Consider the following 13,552-nt stretch of genomic DNA (forward strand, 5'->3'; position numbering starts at 1 on the left):
CAAAAGCTCGGGAGATAACACAGTCCAAATATGGCCTCACGCACGAGCGCACGAAATTAGGAAAGACAGGCAGACGGACAAAAACAGGATGGATGGCTCTCCTGGGTAAAAGGTTAGCGGTGTAGTCAGGACGGTAATGATGCCGCGGGGGAGTGTGTGTGTGTGTGTGTGTGTGTGTGTGTGTGTGTGTGTGTGTGTGTGTGTGTGTGTGTAGGGCAGCAAGGTAATATCACTGACAGCCCCATCTGTTGTTGTGAACCTGCAGTTTAATTGACTGGCGTTTTTTGTTTTTTTCCAAAGTGAGTGAGTGTGTGTGTGTGTGTGTGTGTGTGTGTGTGTGTGTGTGTGTCTCTTAAAAACAAGCCGTAAAGCAAACACGATTGACCTGACTCGTAGTAAAATACATGATGCAGCAACAACAGCTCATCGTCTGCAAACAAACATATATTTTACGGTATGTGTTTTTATGTTGATGAATATCGGCCAGGTGTGTCGACTGTCACTGATAGGATAGTGTGACCTTTACTTAACACAGCCACATAGACCAAATTATTTAAAAAACTATCATGAATTAGTTTTTTCATTTATGTACATTTTTTTTAAGATATTTTTTGGGCATTTTTATGCTTTATTGATAGTGTAGAGACAGAGTTGAAATGGGGCAGAGAGGGGAGTGACATGCAGATAATGACCTCGGGCTGGAATCGAACCCGGGTCCGCTGCTGGCCGAGGCCCATGGGGGGGGGGGGGGGACGCCCTACCAACTGGGCGCTGTTGTCTATCTATCTATCTATCTATCTATCTATCTATCTATCTATCTATCTATCTATCTATCTATCTATCTATCTATCTATCTATCTATCTATCTATCTATCTATCTATCTATCTATCTATCTATCTATCTATCTATCTATCTATCTAATCAATGTATTATTTATAATAACAACATTAATGAGCAACTGTTTTGATTATCATTTAAAATGACTATTTCTCATTTTTCCTCTGATGATCATAAATTACATGCAACAGCAAACGAGACCATCAGTGCAAAGAATGCTATTTTTATATAGTTTTTCTTAATGCCTTTGCTCTGGTCTGATTCCCCTCAAACTCAGACCAAACGATTTATGGCCGGCAGAGCGGAAAGCCTGTGTAACGTGACATAGACACATATTAAAACATCAGCTCAAAAACTAAAGATTTAAAAGATTTATATGAAAAAATGTTTTGTTTTCGATTCCTTCGGAAACTGTATCTGCTAAACCTCAAACTAGTCTTACATAACGAACCCAAGAATGTGTTAGTCCAATCCTTCAATACTGTCAGACAACCAACCGCACACTGGTTGCGTTCCGAATCGCATACTTTCTACTATATAGTATGTAGAAAAAAGATTTAGGATGTCCCGATTCTTGTGGCCAGATTTAGGATGGTTAGAAGTACCCGGATGTCCTACTTCATGCGGCCAAGATTGTTAGTGTTGAAAAGTGCATCCTATTTGGGCGATTCTGACCCACAATCCAGTGCGCACGTGAAGTGACGTAACATCGACGAAGCCTCCATATGAAAACAAACGGGGATGCGACGGATATAAAAGCAAGAGGCAAGATCAAGGCACAATGTTATGATGAAATAAATAAGTGAAAGTATGTCCCAATAGTATGCCTACTGCATCCTAACTAGATTATTGTTATTGTCGGATGTAGTATGTAGAATAGAAAAAAGAATAGAGTATGCGATTCGGAACGCAACCACTGTCTGTCTGTCTGTTCCCCCAAACTCATTTGGTTAAAGAATAGCAACAAAAAAAAAAGGTCACAACTATAAGGGGAGCGGCAGCTAAGTGCTTATTTTCGTCAGAATCTTTCAGTTGATGATAGAAGCGTGAACATTGGCCTGAGCATGAGTCTCCATGGGTCATGTGGTGGCCGAATTCCCCATGGCATTGACAAAGACAAAGGCGGCAGACTGGACTTTTCATCAGTGATCAGGTTTATTCAGAGGAGATTTCCATCAGACATCAGACATAGGATTTCATAGTAGCATAGTAGCAGCAGGCTGAGGCCGCAATGGCACTGAAGTTGCTAGTTACAGGACCCGTTTATATCTGTGTGTGTGGGGTATCATGTGTCTTAATATCTGCAAATAGACATATCGTTTCATTACTTGTGCAACACCAAGTCAGACACACGTCCATCTAGGGAGGTTCTACTTCTTCCTCGTAACCTTAACCTTTTTAAGACTATCTGCTCAGCAACTCTGGTGAATAGAAACTATTCAAATCTACCACAGTCACTTGACAAGAACATTGTCCGAGACATTTGAAATTGTGAATTTTAAAATTTCCCATAGAAATGTATTGGGGTTTTTTCATAAACATTTTTTTTTAAAATTTTTTATCTCGGACAATTTTCTTGTCAACTAACCCATGGAGACTCATGCTCGTGCATTATGTTCACGCTTGTATCACAAATTGAAAGATTGGAGCACTTAGCCGTTCCACTATATGTAGTTAGGCATTTGAAAAAGGGCTGAACAATGTCCTTCAACAGCTGCTTACTGTAGTGTTTATCAAACACAAGTTGGGGATTATTTTTAGCTGCGGATGGATCCACATTTGCTGCTGTAGTGAGTATTTCGGGGCAGTCGGATGGTGAATGTGGGTCTTAATCTAAACAAACTACAGTGTGTGTGTGTGTGTGTGTGTGTGTGTGTGTGTGTGTGTGTGTGTGTGTGTGTGTGTGTGTGTGTTTGTGTGTGTGTGTTTTATTCATGGTGATGAAAGAATATGTCACCACTGAAACATATCGGTTCACTGATGTGTTTTTAATGGACCTCTGTGGCTCAGAGGAAGTACTGTATATCAGGGTTTAGGATACACGCACACACACACACACACACACACACACACACACACGCACAACGTTAGTTAGTTTTTGGTCTTTTTCGTGGGATTTGTTGACAATAGTATAAACATGGAATATAAAACCTAATTTATCTTTGAAGTCCACAGGACAAAACAAAACCATCCGTTGTCCCCTCTGTCCCTCGCTTTCGTCATTTAAAAACACCCGCTCTGATACCAATAAACTGGAAGTATCCACAGAAGGCAAATGATTTTCTTTGCTAGGATGGAACATAATCGCTTTAACAAACAGAATTCACGAGACAGTTTTTAGTAAGGTGCGGAAACCATTTTTGATGGTAGATACTTAAAGGCCTACTTCACCGGTGGGAATATGTAGGTGTATTGAATTCTGAGATCCTATGTAGTATAAATGTGCAATTTTTTTAAAAATTGGTTCATCCTAGCCTGAGAAAAGGCAGAAAGAGTGTTTTTTTTAACCCTATATTTCTCTTTCTCGTGACATCACAGAAAGAGAAATATAGGGTTAAAAAAAAACTTACTTTGTAAATATTACTGTGATGTCTTTTACTGTGACAACACAGTAATATTTACAAAGTAAGTTTTTTTTAACCCTATATTTCTCTTTCTGTGATGTCACGAGAAAGAGAAATATAGGGTTAAAAAAAACACTCTTTATGCCTTTTCTCAGGGTAGGATGGACCAATTTAATTTTGTTTGCACATTTATACTACATAGGATCTCAGAATTCAATACACCTTCATATTCAAACCGGTGAAGTAGGCCTTTAACTGTCCAACTCATGTTACTGCAGTATTGTATTTGTATTTGATTTACTCTATCTCCTTCTTCTTCTTCATTCGTGTGACATCATCAGAGGTCCAACTCAGTGTCTTGTAGCCATGCCCTTGTCTCTGGTCCCACGTCGAAGAGACTGGCTTTTTACTCTGTATAGACTGTTGTACCCTTAATACTGACTTATGTTTAGGCAATCCACCTTCAAGCTAGGTTTTCTTTTTGTTTTCTGTTGTTTTTTACTAGGCCAAGTTGCCCTGTATCGCACTCGAGTACGATTGTAGGCTATATGATTGTTTTTGAATATTTTCATCCGACCAAATTTGCAGCAAATATTCCACTTCCACATTAGACCAGCGAGAATCGTTCAACAATAGTTTTTTTAAATGTAAATGGACTTAACTTATATAGTGCCTTCTAGCCGATTTTCTCAGCCCCAAAGCGCTTTACATATCTTACCACATTCACCCATTCATACACACACTCACTCATACACCGATGGCAGTAGCTGCCATGCAAGGCGCTCTCTGAACCATCGGGAGCAATTTGGGGTTCAGTGTCTTGCTCAGGGACACTTCGACATGTGGCGGGGAGACGGGGGATCGAACCTCCGACCCTGCACTCCAGAGGCGATCTCCCTACCGACTTCGCCACTGCTGCCCAATGTATGTTGGGCGTGTGGACGTATCGGGTCGCGGTGGACAGTCTCGTATGAATGTTAGTGTATCGTGAGTGTAGGCCAATGTGTCTTTGTCTTATTGTAAAAGAAAAAAAAACACCAGTTCCGAGTCATGGTAACATTTCCCTGTGTGTAGCTTGTGATCCAGGGGTGAGGTGTGTGTGTGTGTGTGTGTGTGTGTGTGTGTGTGTGTGTCTATTTTATTCTTAAAATAAAAAATAAAAATAAATAATTAATGAAATTCGGAGTCATGTAAACCTTTCCTTGTGTATACCTTTTGTTCCAGGGTTAAGCGGTGTGTGTGTGTGTGTGTGTGTGTGTGTGTGTGTGTGTGTGTGTGTGTGTGTCCATAGTCATGTAAACCTTTCCCTGTGTGTGCCTTGTGTTCCAGGGGTGCCCGGTGAGGTGTGTGTGTGTGTGTGTGTGTGTGTGTGTGTGTGTGTGTGTGTGTGTGTGTGTGTGTGTGTGTGTGTGTCCATAGTCATGTAAACCTTTCCCTGTGTGTCCCTTTGTGTTCCAGGGTGTCCGGTGCGGTCATGATCGAGTGGCCCAACGTGACTGCGTCTGGTCGGGCGGCGCAGGGCCTGAAGCCGGAGGAGCTCCAGATGTCTCAGTGTGTGCTGGGATTCTTCCCTGTTATCTACTACAGTATCCTGCTCTGTGTAGGAGTCCCAGGTAACACAGACAGACAGACAGACAGACACATACAGACAGACAGACAGACACACAGTAAGACAGACAGACAGACAGACAGACAGACAGACAGACAGACACACGGACACACTAATGCACACACAGACACGGACAGACGGACAGACACACACAGACAGAGGGATAGACACACACACACACACACACACACACACACACACACACACACACACACACACACACACACACACACACACACACACACACACCTATATTTATATACGCAGGTAAATCCCATTGAGACCGGTGACTTTTTCAAGGGAGACTTGTTCCCATGCACGTTACCACTCACACACACATTCATACACCGATAGCAGCAGCAGCTACCACGCAGGGTGCAAGCTAACTATCAGGAGACATTTAGGGGTTCAGTGTCTCTTTGCTCAGGGACACTTGGACATGTGGCGGGGAGACGGGGGATCGAACCACCGACCATGTAGTTGAGTTATTTGAACATGTGATTATAGGAACCTGTATTCTCAATAGTGCTGATGTGAAAAATTATAAAATGAGTAACCCCTTCTTACAATTAAAAAATAGTATGTTAAGAAAAGGTGCTTTAAAGGTGCAGTGTGTAATATGACATCATCAAGTAAGTTCTAGAAAGTTCTAGAATGCAACGCTCCCTGGGTAACCCCACCCCTTTTCGAATAATAACAGAAGCTACAGTGACAAGAACAATTCAAAATTTTAAACAATGCACCTGATGACAACACCCAACATTCTACACACTGCAGGTTTAAACCTGCAGTGTGTAGAATTTTGGGTTTTATTTCCTAGCAGATTTTGTAGAAAATAATTATAATATCCATAAGTACGTTTAATTTAGTGCATAATAGCGGATTTTTTTTTAAGAATATTTTTTTTCCCTTAGAAAGCGTCTCATATATGTCCATATTTCTCTATACTTTGGACCAAGGCCTTGTCACCGCCATTTTGGAAGTGCCATAGTTGGAATGTCATCAGGTGCATTGTTTAAAATGTAGAATTGTTCTTGTCCTTGAAGGCCACTGTAGCTTCTGTTATTATTCTAAAGGGTTGGGGTTACCCAGGGAGCGTTGTATTCTAGAACTTTGTAGAACTTACTTGATGATGTCATATTACACACTGCACCTTTAAGTGCTGTAAAGGAATCTATGAAATTCCACAGTGGACTTTGAAGGCTTAAAAAAACATTTACCGTCAGAATATGAAGCCATGCATCACATGATTTTATTAGATTCTTGAGCCCTGAACCGCAGTCTGTGTGTGTGTGTGTGTGTGTGTGTGTGTGTGTGTGTGTGTGTGTGTGTGTGTGTGTGTGTGTGTGTGTGTGTAAACTGAGCAGGGCTTAAACTGCTGCATTCAAATCTATTTATAACAAAAAGTGGGAACTGCACAAGAAGAAATCAATAGGCAAGTGAGTTAGGGGTACATTACAGTGCCGTTATGGACCGGTGAGGTAGCCGTGTGTGTGTGTGTGTGTGTGTGTGTGTGTGTGTGTGTGTGTGTGTGTGTGTGTGTGTGTGTGTGTGTGTGTGTGTGAGACCAAGCAATAGCCACTTTTCACAGGTTAACAATAATCAAATCATCTCGTTGTCAATTTGTTTTAGTGAATGAGTGTTTATCATCTATCGATCCCTGAAGCTGTGTGTGTGTGTGTGTGTGTGTGTGTGTGCGTGTGTGTGTGTGTGTGTGTGTGTGTGTGTGTGTGTGTGTGTGTGTGTGTGTGTGTGTGTGTGTGTGTTCGTCTTGTGGATTTCCCTGCATCGTAATACAGCTCTGGAAAAAATAAAGAGACCAGTCTGGATTTTTCTTAAATCTTCATCTCTACATAATACTTGATGAACTGGCCTTGATGACAACATTTTTTGGGGACGAAATTTGGTAGAAATGTTGTCAGTAGTTTATAGTATGAAACCAAAATGTTCATTCTACTCAAACATATGCCTATAAAATAGTAAAACGAGAGACACTGAACATTTGGAGTGGTCTCTTAATTTTTTCTGTTGATGGTCACAGAGGCATTGTTCTCATTAGAAGCTGATGCTAACAATCGATTGGTGATGAATTGATATTGATCCGAGTGAGATGGAGGGAGACAGAGAGAGAGAGAGAGAAAGAGAGAGAGAGAGAGACAGAGAGAGAAAGAGAGAGAGAGAGAGGGGGGAGAGAGAGAAAGAGAGAGATGGAGAGGTTCTTCAAAAGCCAGAGCATTCAGATAAAGAGGGAGAGAGAGAGAGAGAGAGAGAGATGGAGGGAGACAGAGAGAGAGAGAAAGAGAGAGAGAGAGGGGGGAGAGAGAGAAAGAGAGAGATGGAGCGGTTCTTCAAAAGCCAGAGCATTCAGATAAAGTCACATAATGGACTACAAAGGGAAATGTAGAGAGAGAGAGAAAGGGAGAGAGAGGGAGGGAGAGAGAGAGAGAGGGAGATAGAGAGAGAAAGAGAGAGAGGGGGGAGAGAGAGAAAGAGAGAGATGGAGAGGTTCTTCAAAAGCCAGAGCATTCAGATAAAGTCATGTAATGGACTCCAAAGGGAAATGTAGAGAGAGAGAGAGAGGGAGAGAGAGGGAGGGAGAGAGAGAGAGGGAGGGAGAGAGAGAGAGGAAGGGAGAGAGGGAGAGAGAGAGAGAGAGAGAGGGAGAGAGACAGAGAGAGAGAGAGAGAGGGAGAGAGAGAGAGGGAGAGAGGGAGAAAGAGAGAGAAGGAGAGAGAGGGAGGGAGAGAGAGGGAGGTAGAGAGAGAGAGGGAGGTAGAGAGAGAGAGGGATGTAGAGAAAGAGAGGGATGTAGAGACAGAGAGAGAGAGAGAGAGGGAGAGAGAGAGAGATAGCCAACAGCTGTATGTCTGCAGGCTACGGAATAGGGGCCACTTGAGACTACGTATTTAAAAAAAATATATATATTATGCAATTCAAGAAACACGGTTGAAATGTCAAGACAAAAGCAAACAGTTCCAGACTGAATGACATACAGATTTTAACTCTAGATTTTCCAACATCTCAATTTTAGTTTTCTTAAAGGCCTACTTCACCGGTTGGAATATGAAGGTGTATTGAACTCGGAGATCCTATTTAGTATAAATGTGCAAAAAAAATTTGAAATCGGATCATCTTAGCCTGAGAAAAGGCAGAAAGAGTGTTTTATGGTCTCACTGTATAACCCTACCTTTTCCTTACTGTGACATCACAGTAAGGGTTAGAATTAACAGGACAGCTGGGCCAAGGGAAGACTGAGGGAAGACTGAGGGAAGAAAAACCTCATTCATTATATTATAATAGTTATTTTATAATGATAGAACGCTGGTTCCGTATGGGGGAAGTATTCCTTTAAAGAGATATGCATAATCAGTTATTGTCAAATTTGCTTATTTATTCAAATGCTTGTTTGAATGCAAGCAATCAACTGGCAACGTTTCATGATGATATCTTTATGTTAACAATTAACCCTTATATACCTGCACTGTCTCGCCTTAACTTAATTGTTTTTTGAAGGGTATTCCATGCTCCATACATACATATATATCATATCAGAAATACCAGATAACTAAATCTAATATTCTCTCTCTCTCTCTCTCCCTCCCTCCTTCCCTCCCCCTCTCTCTCTCTCTTTCTCCCTCCCTCCTTCCCTTCCTCCCTCCCTCCCTCCCTCTCTCTCTCCCTCTCCCTCTCCCTCTCCCTCTCCTCTCCCTCTCCCTCTCCCTCTCCCTCTCTCTGTCTCTCCCTTCCTCCCTCTCCCTCTCCCTCTCCCTCTCCCTCTCCTCCCTCTCCCTCTCCCTCTCCCTCCCTCTTTCCCTCCCTCCCTCTCTCTCTCCCTCCCTCTCCCTCTCCCTCTCCCTCTCCCTCTCCCTCTCCCTCTCCCTCTCCCTCTCCCTCTCCCTCTCCCTCTCCCTCTCCCTCCCTCTGTCTCTCCCTTCCTCCCTCTCCCTCTCCCCCTCCCTCCCTCTCTCTCCCTCTTTCCCTCCCTCTCCCTCTCCCTCTCCCTCTCCCTCTCCCTCTCCCTCTCCCTCTCCCTCCCTCTTTCCCTCCCTCTTTTCCTCCCTCTCCCTCTTTCTCTCTCCCTCCCTCTCCCTCTCCCTCTCCCTTCCTCCCCCTCCCTCTCCCTCCCCCTCCCTCTCCCTCCCTCTCTCTTTCTCTTCCTCTCCCTCTCCCTCCCTCCATCCCTCTCTTCCTCCCTCTCTTTCCATCTCTTCCAGTGAACATCCTGACAGCAGTGGCGTTATCCCGACTGGCTTCGCGGACTAAGAAAGCTCTGTACTACTATCTACTCGCTGTCACCTGCTCCGACATCCTCTCACAACTTTTCATCATTTTCGTCGGCTTCCTCTTGGAGACTGCTGTTTTCCACCGGGACGTCCCACTGCTCTTGCTACACTGTGTTAGCGCTGCCGAATTCGCTGCTAACCACGCGTCCATATGGTCCACCGTACCCCTAACCGTGGACCGCTATGTAGCCCTATGCCACCCCTTACTACACCGCCAAATAAGCTACCCAGCCCGGGCACGGAAAATCATCGGGACAGTTTTGCTGCTTTCGCTTGCATCGGGAGTGCCATTCTTCTGGTGGTCGGACATGTGGAGGAACAGCCACCCGCCGACTGCCTTAGACAATGTCCTAATATGGACGCACGTGACTATCATTTACTTCCTCCCTTGTAGTATTTTTTTGGTGTTGAACTCGTTGATTATTCGCACGCTGAGAGAGAGACAAAGGCAGCAACCGTGCCAAGAGGAGCGAGGGGGTGGCTCGAAATCGGGGGCACCGCCGAAACGCAGACTTGGTAAAACAACGGCTATGCTGCTGGCTATAACGTCGGTGTTTTCGGTGCTTTGGGCTCCAAGAACTGCCGTAGTGATCTATCATTTGTACGTGTCGTCAGTGCACAGAGACTGGCGTGTGCATTTAGCCTACGACCTCTCCAATATGCTAGCCATGCTCAACACGGCTGTCAATTTCTTCCTGTATTGTTTTGTGAGCAAACCGTTCCGTGAGGCAGTGCGGGATGTTGTGTTACTGAGAGGGGGACCGTTGTTGTATCCACAGCGGGCTTTGCCACAACAGAACCGACCCACCAACGCATCAAACTCTTCTCTGTGTAGCGGGAACAACAAACGATCACACAGAGACTCAACCCCATTGTCACTACGAAGAGACACTAAACCCACGTGACCATGCAGCTATGTGTTGAATACAACGATGTAAAAATGTAAAAAAAGTTATGAAAATTACTAAAATTGTTAAAGACCTACTTCACCGGTGGGAATATGAAGGTGTATTGAATTCTGAGATCCTATGAAGTATAAATGTGCAATTTGTTTTTAAATCGGTTCATCCTAGCCTGAGAAAAGGCAGAAAGAGTGTTTTATGGTCTCACTGTCTAACCCTACATTTTACTCGCTGTGAGTCTTTCTGCCTTTTCTCAGGCTAGGATGAACCGATTTAAAAATTTTTTGCACATTTATACTACATAGGATCTCAGAATTCAATACACCTTCATATTCCCACCGGTGAAGTAGGCCTTTAAAGACAGGTCTCCATTAGATTTTTGAGTTCTGAAGCTACTCTTTAAACCTGCAGTGTGTAGAATTTTGGGTTTTATTTCCTAGCAGATTTTGTAGAAAGTAATTATAATATCCATAAGTACATTTAATTTAGTGCATAATAGCTGAAAATTTTTTTTTGAATTATTATTTTTTCCCTCAGAAAGCGTCTCATATATGTCCATATTTCTCCATATTTTGGACCAAGGCCTAGTGCCGCCATCTTGAAAGTGTCATAGTTGGAATGTCATCAGGTGCTTTGTTTAAAATGTAGAATTGTTCTTGTCCTTGAAGGCCACTGTAGCTTCTGTTATTATTCTAAAGGGTTGGGGTTACCCAGGGAGCGTTGCATTCTAGAACTTTGTAGAACTTTCTTGATGATGTCATATTACACACTGCACCTTTAAGTTTGAAGGTAAATTGTCTACATTTGAGCCGACTTATTATCTTCAGTTGAGATAACTTATCATTCATATTATGTAATGTAACTTCAAAGTTTTGAGTTCTTCATAGGCCTAATAAGTAAATTCCTAAAAGTGCAAATATTTTTGTTCAGAAGTTGTTCAGACAGTCCAAACACTGTTTAATGTTTGAATGGACATTCAGACCGACTTGGTTGTGTTATCTGTATGACAGAAGATAAGCTGGCGCAACTGTTATTGTCCGAAATTCTTCGTAGAACTCCAAAATGTAAACGAAAGTTACATTTTCATTACATAATAAATGATAAGTTATCTCAACAAAAGATAAAGAGTTGAGCCTAAACGTCTGCACTTTTCCTTCAAAACTTAAAAGCCTAAATATTATCCTCAAAACTCCAAAATCTCCTGACAGCTGCCTTGAACATTTTGAGTTTTCTTGACTTTGTCATGTTGTTCAATGAAAGCACCCTCCACCCTCCATCCTCCATCCTCCATCCTCCATCCCACGGTCCCTGAGCATGTGTGTGTGACCCCAGGGAGGCACACTGTGTCCCAGCCGCGGCCGTGGACATCTGCCAGTCAGCCCTGGAGCTTTTTTGTTTCCAAAGGGGCCCGAAACGAACTCTACAAGAAAGTATCCCTGCGTTCCAAATCACACACTCTTTTCTTTTTACTACACTACATACTAAAAGTACAGAAGAGTTTTAGTCTTTTTACTACACTACAAACTAAAGTACAGAAGAGTTTTAGTCTTTTTACTACACTACATACTTAAAGTACAGAAGAGTTTTAGAGCCACATACAGGAGAGAGAAAAAAAATCAGATAAGAAAGATTTGTTTTCATTATGTTGAGAAATGTCAAGAATAAAGACGAATAATCCAAAATGCTGTTGGAGTTAGTGGGGGCATTTATGTATTTTCAGCATACTACACAATTGGCGTGCATGTATTGGGGACATCCTAAATCTTTTTCTGGCATACTAAATAGTAGGGAAGTATGGGGATTGGAACGCAAGGTCAGTTTTTATGTGTTATGACATGTCACCGCCAGCTTGTTGTTTGTTCCAGTAAATCACATCTGACCACAGTGTATCTTATTTATCTTTTTATTCAGAAGAATTTCAACAAAATAAAAGGAGTTTTTTTTTGTATTATTTTCGTTTTCCATACATGGTTAGTAATGTGATAGAACATGTTTTATATTGTTACAAGAAATAAGAAGAAAATAGTCACAGTTTGTTGATACATTTTTACCTACATGATAAGATGAATACCCTGCTATGATACCCAGCATGCCTGAGAGATACATATGAGTATTAAAGGTGTAGTCAGTGATTCTGGAGAACGCTTGTTGTCAAAATCACTTTTGGTCAAAATCAGTGAATATCTCCTCACGATCTGCTTGCTACCTGTCAGTACTGTCTGTGCACTGAAAAATAATCTGGTTTTAATACACAGCCTAGACTCTGTAAACTGGTATGTACACAAAGGGAGACTGTGGCTCAGTTGGTAGAGCGGGTCGGCTGATGATCAAAGGGTTAGAGGTTCGATCCCCACCCTGCCACTTGTGTCATAGTTGTTGTGTCCTTGGGCAAGACACTTCATCCACCTTGCCTTGTGTGAATGTTGATAGTGAGCCTGCTATCGGTGTATGAATGTGTGTGTGAATGGTAACGTGGGAAAGGAAAAACAGGTCTCCCTTGAAAAAGAGTCTTCGGTCTCAATGGGATTTACCTGTATAAATAAAGGTTAAAAAAAACAAAAAAACAAAAACAAAGGAGCTCCAACATAGCTATAGCAACTTGCCTGTTTACAGAGCCTAGGCTGTGTATTAACACTGGATTATATTTTCAGCAAATGCACGCTACGGACAGTTAGCGGAATCTCTCTTTTTTTCCTTTTTTTTCGAAAAATTATATTGACAACAAGCTATCCAATTCTCCACAATGGCTGAATCCACCTTTAATTCTAAACAGGCTGCTATTGCTATTTCTATTTTTCTGCTGTTGTGTGAAAAACGCTGAATGACTAAAAGACAATCCGCCCTGCTGAGCACAGCCGACCGAGCAACAGAAACCCAATCTGTCTCTACAGCTCTGGAAAAAATTAAGAGACCAGTCCAAATTTTCAGCGTCTCTCGTTTTACTTTTTATAGGCATATGTTTGAGTAGAATGAACATTTTGGTTTTATAATATAAACTACTGACAACATTTCTACCAAATTCACAATAACATTTTTGTCATTAAAGAGCATTTTCAATAGGTAATGTAGAGATGAAGATTTAAGAAAAATCCAGACTGGTCCCTTCATTTTTTCCGGAGCTTGTACATGCACAGAGACCCACCCCTTGCTAAGGAGACAGTTGTGTTTATTTTTGGTGAAATGCGCCCGCGGAGGATGGAGCCTCTAAATGAAGGCTTTGCTGTTTAAGTGGTGAGAGGACCCTCTTTCGCTCTACAAACAGCCCCAGCCAACGTGGACACACACACACACACACACACACACACACACACACACACACACACACACACACAGGCATAGACACATGCATAGGAACA

General features: G+C 42.4%; 1 protein-coding gene across 1 annotated transcript; it reads left to right on the forward strand.

Annotated features, from left to right (window-relative positions):
- Positions 1–4,876: 4,876 nt before the first annotated feature.
- gpr142 (G protein-coupled receptor 142) lies at positions 4,877–10,199 on the forward strand (the record flags this gene model as incomplete). The annotated part of the gene is made up of 2 exons (XM_080049580.1): positions 4,877–5,015; positions 9,226–10,199. The coding sequence occupies 2 exons, from the start codon at positions 4,877–4,879 to the stop codon at positions 10,197–10,199; spliced, it is 1,113 nt and encodes a 370-aa protein (XP_079905706.1).
- Positions 10,200–13,552: the final 3,353 nt, after the last annotated feature.

Source organism: Ammodytes marinus (genome assembly GCF_949987685.1).
Source record: "Ammodytes marinus genome assembly, chromosome: 20".
NCBI classification, from domain to species: domain Eukaryota; kingdom Metazoa; phylum Chordata; class Actinopteri; order Uranoscopiformes; family Ammodytidae; genus Ammodytes; species Ammodytes marinus.